Source organism: Drosophila miranda, assembly GCF_003369915.1.
Source record: "Drosophila miranda strain MSH22 chromosome Y unlocalized genomic scaffold, D.miranda_PacBio2.1 Contig_Y1_pilon, whole genome shotgun sequence".
In the NCBI taxonomy this organism is placed as follows: Eukaryota; Metazoa; Arthropoda; class Insecta; order Diptera; family Drosophilidae; genus Drosophila; species Drosophila miranda.
This window is the reverse complement of record NW_022881603.1, coordinates 44085623-44100149: the sequence shown is the minus strand read 5'-3', so window position 1 is coordinate 44100149 and position 14527 is coordinate 44085623. Positions and strand designations below refer to the sequence as shown.

The 14527-nt window shown below is 42.8% G+C and overlaps 3 protein-coding genes and 1 pseudogene across 6 annotated transcripts; 3 read left to right on the top strand and 1 right to left on the bottom strand.

Moving 5' to 3' along the window:
* Positions 1-1100: 1100 nt before the first annotated feature.
* LOC117190274 (U4/U6.U5 small nuclear ribonucleoprotein 27 kDa protein-like) lies at positions 1101-4642 on the top strand. 3 transcript variants are annotated; one of them, XM_033395348.1, is made up of 3 exons: positions 1101-1208; positions 1276-1540; positions 3073-4642. In XM_033395348.1, the coding sequence occupies exons 2-3, from the start codon at positions 1332-1334 to the stop codon at positions 3419-3421; spliced, it is 558 nt and encodes a 185-aa protein (XP_033251239.1). In that variant the 5' UTR covers positions 1101-1208; positions 1276-1331; the 3' UTR covers positions 3422-4642. The 3 variants fall into 3 exon arrangements, with proteins under 3 accessions (XP_033251239.1, XP_033251240.1, XP_033251241.1); XM_033395349.1 differs by having other exon boundaries at positions 1105-1208; positions 1297-1540; XM_033395350.1 differs by lacking the exon at positions 1101-1208 and having other exon boundaries at positions 1477-1554.
* On the top strand, positions 1734-2796 carry LOC117190264 (eukaryotic translation initiation factor 6). Its single transcript, XM_033395321.1, has one exon. The coding sequence runs from the start codon at positions 1936-1938 to the stop codon at positions 2671-2673; it is 738 nt and encodes a 245-aa protein (XP_033251212.1). The 5' UTR covers positions 1734-1935; the 3' UTR covers positions 2674-2796.
* Positions 4643-6185: 1543 nt separating the features above from the next.
* LOC117190248 (thioredoxin-related transmembrane protein 1-like) lies at positions 6186-12538 on the bottom strand. Of its 2 annotated transcripts, none has more exons than XM_033395301.1 (4): positions 12219-12538; positions 11753-11914; positions 11512-11686; positions 6186-6940 (listed from the first exon to the last, which is right to left on the bottom strand). In XM_033395301.1, the coding sequence occupies exons 1-4, from the start codon at positions 12368-12370 to the stop codon at positions 6479-6481; spliced, it is 951 nt and encodes a 316-aa protein (XP_033251192.1). In that variant the 5' UTR covers positions 12371-12538; the 3' UTR covers positions 6186-6478. The 2 variants fall into 2 exon arrangements, with proteins under 2 accessions (XP_033251192.1, XP_033251193.1); XM_033395302.1 differs by having other exon boundaries at positions 6186-6919; positions 12219-12536.
* Positions 12539-13017: 479 nt separating this feature from the next.
* Positions 13018-14313, top strand: LOC117191694 (annotated as a pseudogene).
* Positions 14314-14527: the final 214 nt, after the last annotated feature.

The following is a 14527-nucleotide window of genomic DNA, read 5'->3' as shown; positions in this document are numbered from 1 at the left end:
TTTAGTTAGCCGCATTATTCAACGGAATATCAAAATTTAGAAACAGGAACGATTCTCTCTCTTAGGTTTTTTTTGTTTGACCATTTTCGCTAAAACCTCTTTTTACGCCAAATGTAATAAAAGCAAGTGTTTAAAATAAACAAGTCAATTTAAAAATAGATTCACTAATCGGATAAAATTATGTGGGCATGGCAAAATGTTCTATACAGCTAGTAATATTCCAAGGAATATCAAAAACGAGGAATATGAATAATACGTCGGTATATTTTGAAGATGAGACCGTATATTTCGATATTTATTTGAATCGGGTATGAACAATGATTCCCATTCCATGAACACATACCCTGGGGGAAATGGATGTTATAAAATTGAGAAAATTTGTGTCATCCCAGTCTGCGTAGGTATCAGGATCGAGATAAATATATAAAAGATACTAATAATGTACTTGAATATGACTAAAGAATATCAATTTGAGAAAAGGTCTTAATAAATTACGTTTGATCTTCATAGGAAATTAACGAAATAGGGTATACAAAGGCCTATACACGCATCACGTCTTCAAATACCAGCAACATTGCGACTTTTTTTCTGTTGAACTATTTTGTTTAAACCTTGTTTTAGCCAAAATACAATAAAAGCAACGACTAAAAGCTAACCAATCTGGAAGAAAATTTATTCATCAACAGTCTGAAATTATGTGGGCAGAACTAAGGGTTTTAGTTAGCCAGAATTATTCAAGGGAATAAAGAAATTTAGCCACTGGAACGACTATCCCCTTTCGATTTTTTGTGTGACCTTTTTTTGTTTGACCATTTTCGCTAAAACCTTTTTTTTACGCAAAATGCAATAAAAGCAAGTGTTTAAAATAAACCAGTCAATTTAAAAATAGATTCAATAATCGGATAAAATTATGTGGGCATGGCTAAATGTTCTATATAGTTAGTAATACTCCAAGGAATACAAAAAACGAGGAATATGTAAAATATAACTTGAAGTCTTCAGTATATTTACGGTACATTTTTAAAATGAGGCGGTATATTTTGGTATATGAAAAGGTGAGAAGGTATATTTGACTAATACGTCCGCGGTCACACTGACGACAACGTCGCGCCGTGAGGTTGTTTTTTTACGTTTTAGTTTAAAGTTTAGCGCGTTTTTACCCGATGCCGGTGTCGCCCAAATAATGCTAGACACAGCATAAAGCAACGGTGAGAGTGGCACTTTTACCGATTACCATACTCTGGGCTGTCAGTTATTCGTGTGACTTCTATTTAGGCATAACTTTAAACGTTTCAGAACCCCCAAACAAACGCAGAAGAAAGTGTGGAAAAATGGGTCGAAGTCGCAGTCCCGCCTCTCTAGCCCACAGAAGATGTGAAAAAGAGCGCACAGAGAGAAAAAAGAGACGCGAACGACGATCCAGAGAAAGAGAGGCGCAGAAAGAGAGCAGCAGCAGCGGTCGTCGTGACCGCGATCGTGAACGCGAGAGGAGTCGCAGCCGTGACAGAGATCGTGCGCGCGGAGGAGGACGGCGTTCTAGATGAATAACAAAGTGTAGTGTACCAAAAACCAAGCCAAACGATAAGTATAAAAAGTAATATCCCCAATATTATTTATCCATACACATTATGTATTGGTAGTGGGGGTGGTGGGGCATAAACACGGAAGTTACAAAATATCGATAGGGCATTCAATAGTTTTTCCACGAGAGAGCTATCGAGCAGGTCATCGGTTCTTTTGCAGCTCTGTCGGCGCCCTAAAAAATTACCACGTGAAGTGAAATTTATCCGAATTTCATCACAACGTCGAACAAAATCACTGAAAATAGTATAAAACATATCTAGAAACTAGTTAGATTCGGGCTCAGTCAAGCCGAATACACACCACTCCACTCAACAAACACAGAGGAAGAACCGAATTTAAAAGACAGTAAAAATGGCGCTTCGCGTGCAATTCGAGAACAACGATGACATCGGCGTCTTCACCAAACTCACAAATACATATTGTCTAGTCGCTATTGGCGGCTCCGAGACCTTCTACAGTGCTTTCGAGGCCGAATTGGCCGAGACCATTCCGGTAGTGCATGCAAATGTGGGAGGCTGTCGCATCATCGGACGCCTCACTGTCGGCAACCGCAACGGGCTGCTGGTGCCCAATTCGACCACAGACGAAGAGCTGCAGCATCTGCGCAATAGTCTGCCAGACGCCGTAAAGATCCAGCGGGTGGAGGAGCGTCTCTCAGCCCTGGGCAACGTGGTGGCCTGCAACGATTATGTGGCCCTTGTTCACCCTGATTTGGACAAGGAGACAGAGGAGATTATCGGGGACGTCCTCAATGTGGAGGTCTTTCGCCAGACCATTGCCGACAACACCTTGGTCGGCTCCTACACTGTACTGAGCAACCAGGGAGGCATGGTGCATCCCAAGACGAGCATACAGGACCAGGACGAGCTGTCTTCTCTGCTGCAGGTTCCACTCGTAGCTGGAACGGTGAACCGTGGTAGCGAGGTCCTCGCGGCCGGCATGGTGGTCAACGATTGGCTCTCCTTTGTGGGCATGAACACAACAGCCACAGAGATATCGGTGATTGAGAGCGTCTTTAAGCTGAATCAGGCACAGCCGGCTGCGGTGACAACCAAATTACGCGCGGCCCTGATTGAGGACATGTCCTAGGCGGACATTCCGTTTTAATCAAACCCTTATATATGTACTTGATCTAAGCGATATCTTTGTTATCTTCTATACAATGTCATTTAAGAGCGTAATGCGAAATACAAAAAAGCAATACGAAACACATTAGATCCGTTTAGTCAATATGTTGTTTATGCCCTAGCTATGATAGACATACGATTCCATACGACCCTTTAATGAAGTGCCCGGACTGGTTCTCGTTCTTCTGGGTATCATATTTCCTTTCCGTAATTAAATAACAAACTTCCAATTGCACAGCCCGATGCAATGCGATTCCAGGCTGCCCCAATTAATTGTCAAGCTTTTCTCGACCCAAACGTAATCATCTTCCACTGCAGAACGAAACTGTCACTCACCAAAGCTGAAATTCCCAATTTGCAGATCACGTTCGAGAGGCGGCGGCGGCGGTGCTGCTGGCGGCGGAAATAGCAGCAGCAACAACAGCAGCTCGGGACCATCAACGTCCAGGCGAACCACACGGAACAAAGCAGCGGCCGCTGCTGAAGCAGCTGCTGATCGTCCCCAGATCAATGATGCCGATCTGGAGGGTAAATCACCGGAAGAGGTTGAGATGCTCAAGACTATGGGTTTCTGCACGTTCGACACCACTAAGAACAAGAAGGTCGAGGGCAATGATGTCGGTGAAGTGCACGTAATCCTCAAGCGCAAGTATCGCCAGTATATGAACCGCAAGGGTGGCTTCAACAGGCCGCTCGATTTCGTGGCCTAGCAGCCGGAGGAGTCCTTTTTCGCTCCTTTGCTGCCCTGGCGGCCACTACCAACCAAACTAGTTTGCTACGATTTTTTACTTGTCCTCGTTGCACGCCTGCCTTCGTTGCACGCACGGGGCCGAGCGACGACGGACAAAAACCTGCAATGTTAAGCAATAGACCGGTTTACAAAATTCTCCAATTTTTATCCCAACAAAAATTTGCCCCCAAACCATCTAGCAACAGCACTACACACACTCATACCGCAGTTAGTTTTTAGTAGTAGTATATTTAGCCAGAAGTGCGCCTATGTTAAAAAGTTACCACGTTAATTTTACAACAAATATCTGAAGCTGAAAGCAAAGCCACACAAAAGCCTTGTAACATAATGCAAAATGTTCGAGATTTGGGGAGTCTGCTTTCAGTTGCATTTGAGGCGCACGACGACGATTGATTTTTAAATATTTCAAAGTAATTAACAATTGTTTTTGTTGACATCACATCATTCTGAACGGAATACGAATTAACTGAAGGCCAGCCTGCGCGTAAAATTCACAACAGCAAAATTTCCAAACCACGCACAGACAATTACTTAAAGTATTTGAAAACACACACCCGAAACAAACCAATCCCTATTTCTCCTGATCCTGATCCCAAAACTATCCCACAAAAAACTCCTCCATACGCTGCAATAGTACAACTTTTACAACCAAACAAATATATATTTAATATATAAGAAATTAATTATATACACACACACCACAAGTACCTTATCCTGATGATCCCCCAGATAAACCGAACAATAGCCATAGCAATTTTTTGAAAGAAACGTTATTTGTTAACAATCAAAATGTTTTAATTAAACCAGTTAATTCCGACTTAAATCACAAGTGCCAACGCAGATCAGGCAGATCAACGCTTAAGATGAATCACCTTTTATATAAACATATTTGTATGATCATTTTGTACTCTTTTATAGGACTATTATATACACATATGTATTTGTATGACACAACAAACCAACTATTATAAGCAATAGTGACAGTTTTTTCCTACTTTTGGCAAATACTATTTATTGGAAATTGAAAAACCTTTGGCCCACACACTCTCACTTATCTCTCCATTATCTGTAGCCCTTAACTATATCGAAATTGCAGGGATTATTTCTTTTTTTTATATTCTCCTACAATAAACTGAACGAAAATGTAAGAAAATAAAATCGAAACATTTATATCATTCAATATTTTTATACCCGATACTCAAAATGAGTATTGGGGTATATTAGATTTGTGGTAAAAGTGGATGTGTGTAACGTCCAGAAGGAATCGTTTCCGACCCCATAAAGTATATATATTCTTGATCAGCATCAATAGCCGAGTCGATTGAGCCCTGTCTGTCTGTCCGTCCGTCCGTCCGTCCCCTTCAGCGCCTAGTGCTCAAAGACTATAAGAGCTAGAGCAACGATGTTTTGGATCCAGACTTCTGTGATATGTCACTGCTACAAAAATATTTCAAAACTTCGCCCCGCCCACTTCCGCCCCCACAAAGGCCTAAAACCTGTGGCATCCACATTTTTAAAGATACGATAAAACCAAAAACGCAGAATCGGTGAGGATGACCATATCTTCTACAGTGCAAAATCTGAACCAGATCGTATAATGATTATAGCCAGAATCAAGAAAACAATTTCATTCTTTCTCGCTCTGTCTCTCTCTAACACACAGGTTTCATGGTCGGTTTTGTCAATTGCAAAATATGAGTTCAAGGATCTCAGAACCTATAAGAGCCAGAGCAACCAAATTTGGTATCCACACTCCTGTGATATCGGACCTTGACCGATTCGTGTCCAAATTTCGCCACACCCCCTTCCGCCCCCGCAAAGGACGAAAATCTGGGGCATCCACAAATCTCAGAGACTATTAAGGCTAGAGTAACCAAATTTGGTATCCGCACTTCTGTTAGATCTCACACTATAAAACGTATATCTCAGAATTTCGCCCCCTTCCGCCCCCACAAAGGACGAAAATCTGTTGCATCCACAATATTGCAGATTCGAGAAAACTAAAAACGCAGAATCATAGATAATGACCATATCTATCAGACCGCTGAATCTGGATCAGATCGGATCATTTTTATACCCAAAAGGAACAAATCAATTTGCACTGGCTACGCAGCGCCCGACGTCACGCTCAGACTGATTTTCTGTCTCTCTCGCACGCACTCTTTGTCGTGTCGTTTAATATTAGCGGCGTCTGCCGGAGGAGAGCCATACTGACTAAGTATCGGGTATAACTGTAGAGTTGCGGTGTCCGCAGCAACTCACAACGTTCCCCCTCGTTGTATTTATTTTTAAAGGAACAAATTACAAATAAATTATTTTACTTTAGTGGAGACTTTCTTGGATAAAATATCTTAAAAAAGAAAAATGGATTTTAAACAAAAAGGCAATGGTTAAAAGGTAATTTGGATTATTGATCCTAACAAAATGGCTAGAACGTGTCTATACATACATAAGTACATAGTATCCTAGCTTCGATATTAAGACCTTTATTACCGGGATTTGCCATATGTACCTGTGGTTGAATGCGACATTCAGTTATGATGCTCAGAAAAAATGAATTAAAAGTTACATTCGGTTATTACGGTTTGTTTAAATTTATTTTTTAATACATTTTAATACATCATTTTTGAAATTTGATTCAAATTCAAATACATAATGAAATGCTTAGAGAATGCTTGTTACATTATCGAGAAGGAAAACAATTATGAACACAAGGCTTTTGCAACAAAAATGAAAGTGTACGACTAAGGTTTAAGTTAGTTATTGTTACGTTTCGTTTACAGTTTCCATATTTAAGAAATTCATACATGTCAAGGTGCCATAGCACGTGGAATCTGTCTTTGCTTTTAATGCTGGTATTAAGTGTGGAAAATATTTTTTTTGTGCGCAGAGCAGAGGACCTGACATGCTGAAAGTATATGTGAAAACAATTTTCTTTGAAAAATGCTATTTTTCTCGATTCTATTTCAGGTTGTTAGTCTTTTGCTGCTGGTCCAATTACTGAGACCGACTGGATCTAATCCGCCTTACGAGGTTTGCGCTTGCGCACTTGCTCTGTCTTTTCGAGTTTTTCTGGCACGGCATCGCCGCCCTGCTTCGCTACTTCTTTGTCGGTCTTCTCCGGCTCACCATCATTATCAGCTTTATCGTCCTCCTTCTCGTCTTCCGGCTCTTCTTCGTCGACGCTGTCACGCTGCTGCTCCTCATCATCATCGTCGTCAGCCTCGCCATCATCTTCGATTTCCTCGGTGGCCAGATCTACAACGCCCTCAGCTAGATTATCCTGAGACTCGGAGAAGGTTTGTCGCTGCGATTTCTTGGGTGGATACACAAAGTCCACAAGGCACACGAGCAGCAGTCCCAATGCAGCTCCAACGAAGATGGTGGCGATTGCAAACAGAGCATAGGAGCCCCATGTGGGCAGTCCGTATTCCTCTTGAAGGCGTCCGTTGAAGTCCTTAAAGATTTTTTGCGTGTGCTATTAGTATATGAACAACAAACACGAAGCAATGCAGAGAGCAAAGACCAGAATTATGAGTCAATTAGCAAATGTGTGGACGTTGACATGCAATGACTGCATCTTTCAAGAGGCGATGCAGTTACTGCACCGTCAAGTGGCCCGTGTGACACCAGCAGAAGGCTGTTACGCGCGGATCCCAGGCAAAACGCAGCCCTCCTCCCGCCCAACCGACCGAGGGGCGCTGCCGCATGACGCGCGGCGCGTAGCCGAACCAAACGCGAACATGCAAGAAAGATAGCTATTAGACTAACATTCGAGGAAAATTAGTACTAAACTTACTAAGAAACTAAGCATGCAAACAAAGTACAAATACCCCTACAGTAACTAATTAATAGAAAGGTGTGTAAGGATTAATAATTTAATAAGAGGAAGAGAATTAGTGGTGGATATAATATGGTAGAGGGAATTATAATCCGAGCATAAGACCCTAAACGGTTCATGCAAGGAATAATTCGATCTACAATGTGGAAGGAACAACGGTATAAAATTTCTAGTCAGTCTAATAGGAATCGTGAAGTTTATGCGGCTCAACAGATCAGGGCTGTCTATGTCACCCCTGATCAAGTTGTGCATAAATATCACACCAAGCATTTTTCTACGGTTAACTAAGGATGGGAGGTTTACTAATAGTAGTCTACTAGAGTAAGATGGGAGTCTTACACCCGCATCCCAGTTAAGGCCCCGCAGAGCAAAGAGTAAAAAGTTTTTCTGTACTGATTCTATACGGTCCTGGTGTACTTTGTACTGAGGGCACCATACACAGGAGCCGTATTCTAAGATCGGACGAACAAGCGAGGTATAGAGAGTCTTTGTTATATAGGGGTCGTCAAATTCCTTTGACCACCTCTTTATAAACCCAAGCACGCTCATGGCCTTATTTACCATGGTAGAAATGTGTTCGGAAAACTTTAACTTGGGGTCTAACATAACACCCAGATCATCCACCAGGGTAATTCTCTCAAGAGAACCACCAAATAGGGTGTAAGGAGCCAACAAAGGGCTAGAACGATGAAATGTCATAACTTTGCATTTCGAGGCATTAAGGTGTAACAAGTTTGCACAACACCATGACTGAAAGTTATTGAGATCGGATTGCAAGCGAGAATGAAATGAAATGTCCTTGTACTGGACACAGAGTTTAACATCATCCGCATACATAAGTACTCGAGAGTATGTTAATACTGAAGGTAAGTCATTAATAAAGAGTGTGAAGAGTAAGGGGCCTAGATGGCTGCCTTGTGGTACTCCCGAAGAAACCTTTACTGGGAAAGAGAGGGAGTTTTTGAAGAGGACTCTTTGAGACCTAGAACAAAGATAGCTAGAAATCCATCTCAGGAGGTTGGGCGGAAACCCTAAAAGGTCAAGTTTATGCGCTAAAAGGGAATGGTTTACAGAGTCGAATGCTTTACTAAAGTCGGTGTAAATAACATCCGTCTGTAAGTTACCTTGAAAGCCTTTAATAATGAAAGAGGTAAACTCTAACAAGTTCGTGGTGGTTGATCGCCGCCTTATAAATCCATGCTGAGTTGGAGATATAAGTGACTTGCAGAGATGTTGCAAGTGCGGAGTTAAAACCCTCTCAAACATTTTAGGAATAGCGGATAACTTTGCTATACCTCTATAATTTTTTGCATCAGACTTGCTACCTTTTTTATGGAGAGGAATTATAAACGATTCCTTCCAGATCGGGGGGAAGCAAGAAGAATCAATGGACAGGGTGAATAGTTTAAGCAAAGGTCCACACAGAGCCTCGGCGCAGTACCTGAGTACACAACCTGGAACCCCGTCTGGACCCGGTGAAAACACCGGCTTAACTAGTCGAAGATCATGAAGTAGGGAACATTCATTTAACAAGGGACTGAAAATGCCGTTCGACCTCGGTAAACCGTATGGGTACGGATGACCAGAGTAGCTTTCCTCAGAATAGGTGGTTTGGAAGAATTGGGCAAAAAGATCGGCAATTGCCTGATCATTATTTGCCGACGTATTACAAAATGATAGCGAGGATGGGTGTGCGGACGTTCTACGCTTACTGTTTACGAAGCTGTAAAACTGTTTAGGGTCCTGAGAAAAACGTATTCTGCATCGAGATAGGTAGTTCTTATAGCATTGAGCATTAAGAACTGAAAAGTTTGACCGAGCTAATACATAGCGAGAGTGAGAAGTAGGAGAACCCACTTCTTGAAATTTTTTATAAAGTCTTGATTTTAAGTTTTTTAGACTGGATAACTCTTTGGTAAACCAAGGGGGTTTTCCAGATCTAGTCGGACAAGAAAGCGGGACACAAGAAACGAAAAATGTGCCAAGAGCATTGTAAAAAATGTTTGTGCCTTTTATGATATCAGTGCACAAGTACAAAGCGGACCAATCAAAATCCCTAATGAGGTTATTAAGCTTCGCAAACTCGGCTTTACGAAAGCAGCGGACACGTTCGGGCAGCCTACTCGACCGATCCAATACAGTTGGTCCTATATCTAGCGACACCTCGAAAGTAGGGTGGTAGGCGTCTTCAGGTATAGTGAGCGGAAGGGCTCGGGTTAACAACACTATGGTCGGATCCGATACAAAGCACAGATCAAGCAATCGACCCAAGGAATTATTCACATGGTTGACTTGAGACAGGGATAGGTCAAGCAAGCCGTCAACAAAGTCATGTCGTGACATGGGCACTAGGATACTAGACTCGTTTACCGAAGACCAAACAGTTCCTGGCAAGTTGAAGTCACCAAGAACTATCATACGATCTTTATCAGATAGAGAGGAAGAAACAGCGGTTAAAGCGGACAAGTGCTGCTCATAAATTGAAATATCCGAAGAAGGTGGGATATACGAGCAAGTAATGAATATAGCGAAAGCGGGAAGAGTAAGTTTTACACACAGGAATTCCAGTTCCTGTTGAACTTGGACTGTGAAGTATTCCGACGTGAAGTTAGAGTACACTGCAATCAGAACCCCTCCTGCACGTCGAGACGAACGGTCCTTTCTAAAAAATTTGTACCGACTTGGCAAAACCTCGGAACTAAGAATGTCCGGCTTTAACCAGGTTTCAGTAAACACAATAACGTGGGAAGCAAATGCAACACTATCCCGGAAAAGAATGCTGAGCTTACTACCCAAGCCTCTTACATTCTGATAGGTTACTAAAAGAGAAGTTAGTTTTTTGGAAAGGTGGAAGCAAGACGGGAAGTTGAGGAAGAGGAAGTTGAGGTTGAGGTTGAGGGTGGCACACTGGAAAGGTTTGGAAGGGATATGGGGGGCCTATTCTTCTTCTTAGCCTTAAACTCCTTCACCACCAAATGCTCCGGCCAAAATTTGGCGGAGCAAATGGTGTCAAATTGAGTTGGGGAGATGCTTATCTTAAACGAGGCTATCTCCCTGGCATAAGAGAAGTTAAATTTCTCCACCTTTAAACCCACGGCTTTTATTTTGCTTTGAATAAAAGCAATTACATCATTAGATGTGAGGTCAGGGGCCAGCCGTGAAACAAAAACTTGTCGTTTTGGTGGGACTCCCACCAGTGGTTTAGTCACCACAGGCCTAGTACCTGTGGTGGCAATATCCGGAGGTCCGGAACGTCTATTTACTGGTGGGATCGGTATAGACGGGACAACTAGCGAACTTGCGGACACCACGGACACGGACGCTGCAGACGTACTTGGCTGCACATTCTCCGAGGCGATGAATTCGGCTACCGAATCTGCGTCGCCAGCAGCTGTCGTTGCCCTTGGAGTGGCAAACGAGATCAACTGCTGCACACTTGGAGTGGTCGGAGTCAGTTTTTCGGCGGCGCACGGCTGAGTGACGGTTGGCAATTGCAGATCCCGCGGAGTGACCTTTTTGCGCCTCGGAGACTCATTCAGCAGTTTTAAACCGCTAAACTGAGCCTCCATGGCTAGGAGCCGATCGTATTGGTTTTTAAAACCAACGGTCAGCTCCTTAAAGCCACTCCGCGTCTGCCTCATGAAAGCCACCATGTCTTTCTCCACCGCACGGCATGCCTCGCAACTGTAATGCAAGCCATTACGTTTGGCTATAGCATCACTCACGAGGCCAGAAAATCCAGCGCATTTTGCGTGCACTACGCTGTCGCAGAGCCAGCAGGGGACATTCGGCTGATCGTGGGTGATCTGCTTCTTACAGCTTTTTTTGGCACAGACCACAGCGTATTCCATTTTATTTTATTATTTATTTATTTATTTATATACTATTGTTTGCAAAACAAATTGGTATCAGACCAATGTGCCAGACAACGCTCAAAGCGGAATTGGTAAAAAAAAGAGAGCAGAGTGGAGAGCTACTAAGCAGAGAGCGCTATTGCTCAGAAAGTTTAAAGAGCGAGAGAGAAAGAACAGTTATTGAAGTTGAGGGGAATGGAGGGAAATGGGAATGGAATGTAATCAGCTCTCAACACCAAGGGTCTGTTGGCGGTGATAAGCTTCCGCATCCCGCATGCAATGAACTGATGTGTGAGAAGTAGACATAAACACAGTGGATTGCTCATCGCAATTCACTCAAGCAGGTGAACGTACCTTCAGGGTGTGCGACAGTTTGAAGAAATAGGAAAGCACGGACATGTGTATGGTGTCGGGCTTCTTCCAGGCGGAAAGCGGCTCAATTTCCTGCCACTGCTGCTTCTTCACAAAGTACAGCAGAGCGTCCCCGTCGCGGGCTCCACGATACGGACGGAATTCGCCATCTTTGACGCTGCAAAGGATCACATTAGATGATAGTGTTTGTTTGGTCAGTTCTACGGTTATATTAATGGCTCACTGATAGATGGTGGGCAAGGCTGTGACAAAGAAACGTCCGCTGAGGGATGGCGATGTGGTCACATCGCTTTTGACAACCTCCACTTTGACATCTTTCGCAACGCGTGCAAACCGCTCCCAAGTGGGTCCCAAGTTCTTGCAAGCCGGGCACCAAGGGGCAAAGCTGAAAATACACATTAAAACACTTCGAGAAGTGCGGGAGTGTGGGAGGGGTTGGTGGGAGGAACGGGCTCTGGAATGGGACTGCGTCACCAGCATGAGTCTGCACTGCGCACAGAAAGAAACAAAGAACGGTATGCAACATTCCACAAAACCAGCTTGCCCGGCGTGGTCGTTGTTGCAAGCTTGTTGCCGCATTTACACGCCGCATGAGGTACACCCCACACCGGACTGCGACTGCGTTACGTCATGCGGGGAGGGAGGTAAGGATGGATGTAGAGAGCAGCGAGTCTCTTTGTCTAACTCACAATTCAATCATCCATTCTCCCTTGAGCATCAAGTGCCAATTATCCTCGTCCAGTTCGATTATCTTGCCACCTGGCTGCAGTCCTGCCTGCGCCGTCGACATCAATACCGCTATGACACATGACGCGGCCACAAGCTGTGAATTACACTGCATTTGTTTATTTTCTTTTGCGGGTTATGTTATGCGTGGAACGTATTAGTCACACAATATGTAACACTTGACGCAACGAATTTAAATGGCTATTTTATTTGCTAAATTATTATTCAATTTTCATTCCATTTAAAATTCAAACAAAAGTAAAAAACTGCGACGCCGACCAGCAGTATGACCGCGGATTGATCGTTAAAATATACCGTCCAACCCTCAGAAATATACCATAATATACCGTCGCATTTAAAAAATATACCGTAAATATTCTGACGAGTCCAAGTCCTATTTTACATATTCCTCGTTTTTGATATTCCGTGGAATATACAACATTTAGCCATGCCCACCTAATTTTATCCGGTTTTACTTGCTTTTATTGGATTTCTATATACCGTTGAAAATGAAATTTTATAGATTGATGAAATTGACAAAATATACCATTATATACCAATATACCGTAAATATACCGTCGGTTCAATTTTGACCTCAAAAATACCTAAAAATATTTTTAAAAAACCGTAAACGGTCACCCTGCCGACCAGTGCGACTGCGGACTTATTGATAAAATATACAGTTTGACCATCAGAAATATACCGAAAATACGTCACAAATTTCGAAATATACTGACGAATTATTTGTATTTAAGTTCCATCATGTTGCTCGTACATTCTTTATCTGCTCCAGCTCCAGAATAATATCACGTCGATTTGGGAAATGCATCCATGTACAGTATATTAACCTAGCATGATTCGATAGTAGCTCAATTCATAATCGCCGCCCACTAGATCGAAATGAACCAGCAACTATCGATATACTTAAATTGCGACATTGCTAGACAGATAAAAATAAAAACAAAAAAAAACTACATCAAAACATTGAAAAACTAAATTTTCCTCTCGCTCGATTTGCTCGCGTAGTCTGCCAACGACATTGCTAATAATTATCTGCAGCCAGTGCACAATTACTTTGATGACGTGGACCGATTCGAAGATGTCGATGATGATTTGTTTCTGAAGAACAAGCGAACAAGTGCTAGCAGCCACAAACCACAGCAGCGCAGCACCAACCCGTTCGAAAACGATGATGACGAGGACTATACAACCTCTTCAATCTCAGCTCAGAGGCAGGCGTACGCAGAGAAGAGACGAGCAATAGAGCAACGTACTCTAGACTCGACGAAAAAACGCTTGGGTAAAAATTTCAGAAAAGGCTCGCCAATTAAGGGCGTTGTTAATTGATCACACACACGAAAACTCAAACAGGTCTGCTCTACGAAACCGAGGAGGTTGGGAAGGCCACGGCCATAGAGCTGGCCAAGCAACGGGAGCAGTTGGAAAAGACCTCACATCAATTGGATGAAATCAACTCGACCTTACGCTTTAGCCAGCGTCATCTGAATTGTCTAAAGTGTGTATTCGGTGGACTGAAGAACTATTTGTCAGGCAATCGAGATCAGCCAACCTCGCCCACGGCCTCGCCCACGGCCAGTCAATCCTCGCAGGAAGCCAACAGTAATGTTAACGCTGGAGTCTTCGGGGGATCATCCGCTCCCATGTCACCCTCTGAGCCCTACGATAACCATCCAGTAAGTCGGATCCGCGGAGAATCCAGCAGTAAATATCTGCCGACGACTCAGGCTGGCAACCCTTTTCAAGCCCAGTTGGACTCAAATCTTGAAGATATGTGTGACAATTTGTCGCGCATGAAGTTTTTGGCAACTGACTTGGGCACTGAGATTGAATAGCAAAATGAGCTACTGGACAACATGAACTATAAAATCGAGGATGTCGACCTGAAGATGACCAGGCAAAACAAGGATATGAATAAATTGCTAAAAAAAATAGTTGTAATCATCTTTATTGAATTCTTTATTATATTTATAACATAGTCATAGCATATCTCTCGCATAATGAATGACCAGGCCATTGCAAATGCATTCCTCATTTTAGTTTTCAGCTTTGTACTGATACACAAACCAAAAGAAAATATTCGCGTTCACTTATTGAATAAAAAGTTCATATAAACGAATAAAACAAACCTTTTTCTGAAAAATTGGTTGCCCAATGCGAAATATTCTCATTTCCGCACTGCACAATAGGTAGAATTGTTTTTTTTTCGAACTAGATCTCGAACGAGCTGCATCACTGCAGCTGATCCGAGGGA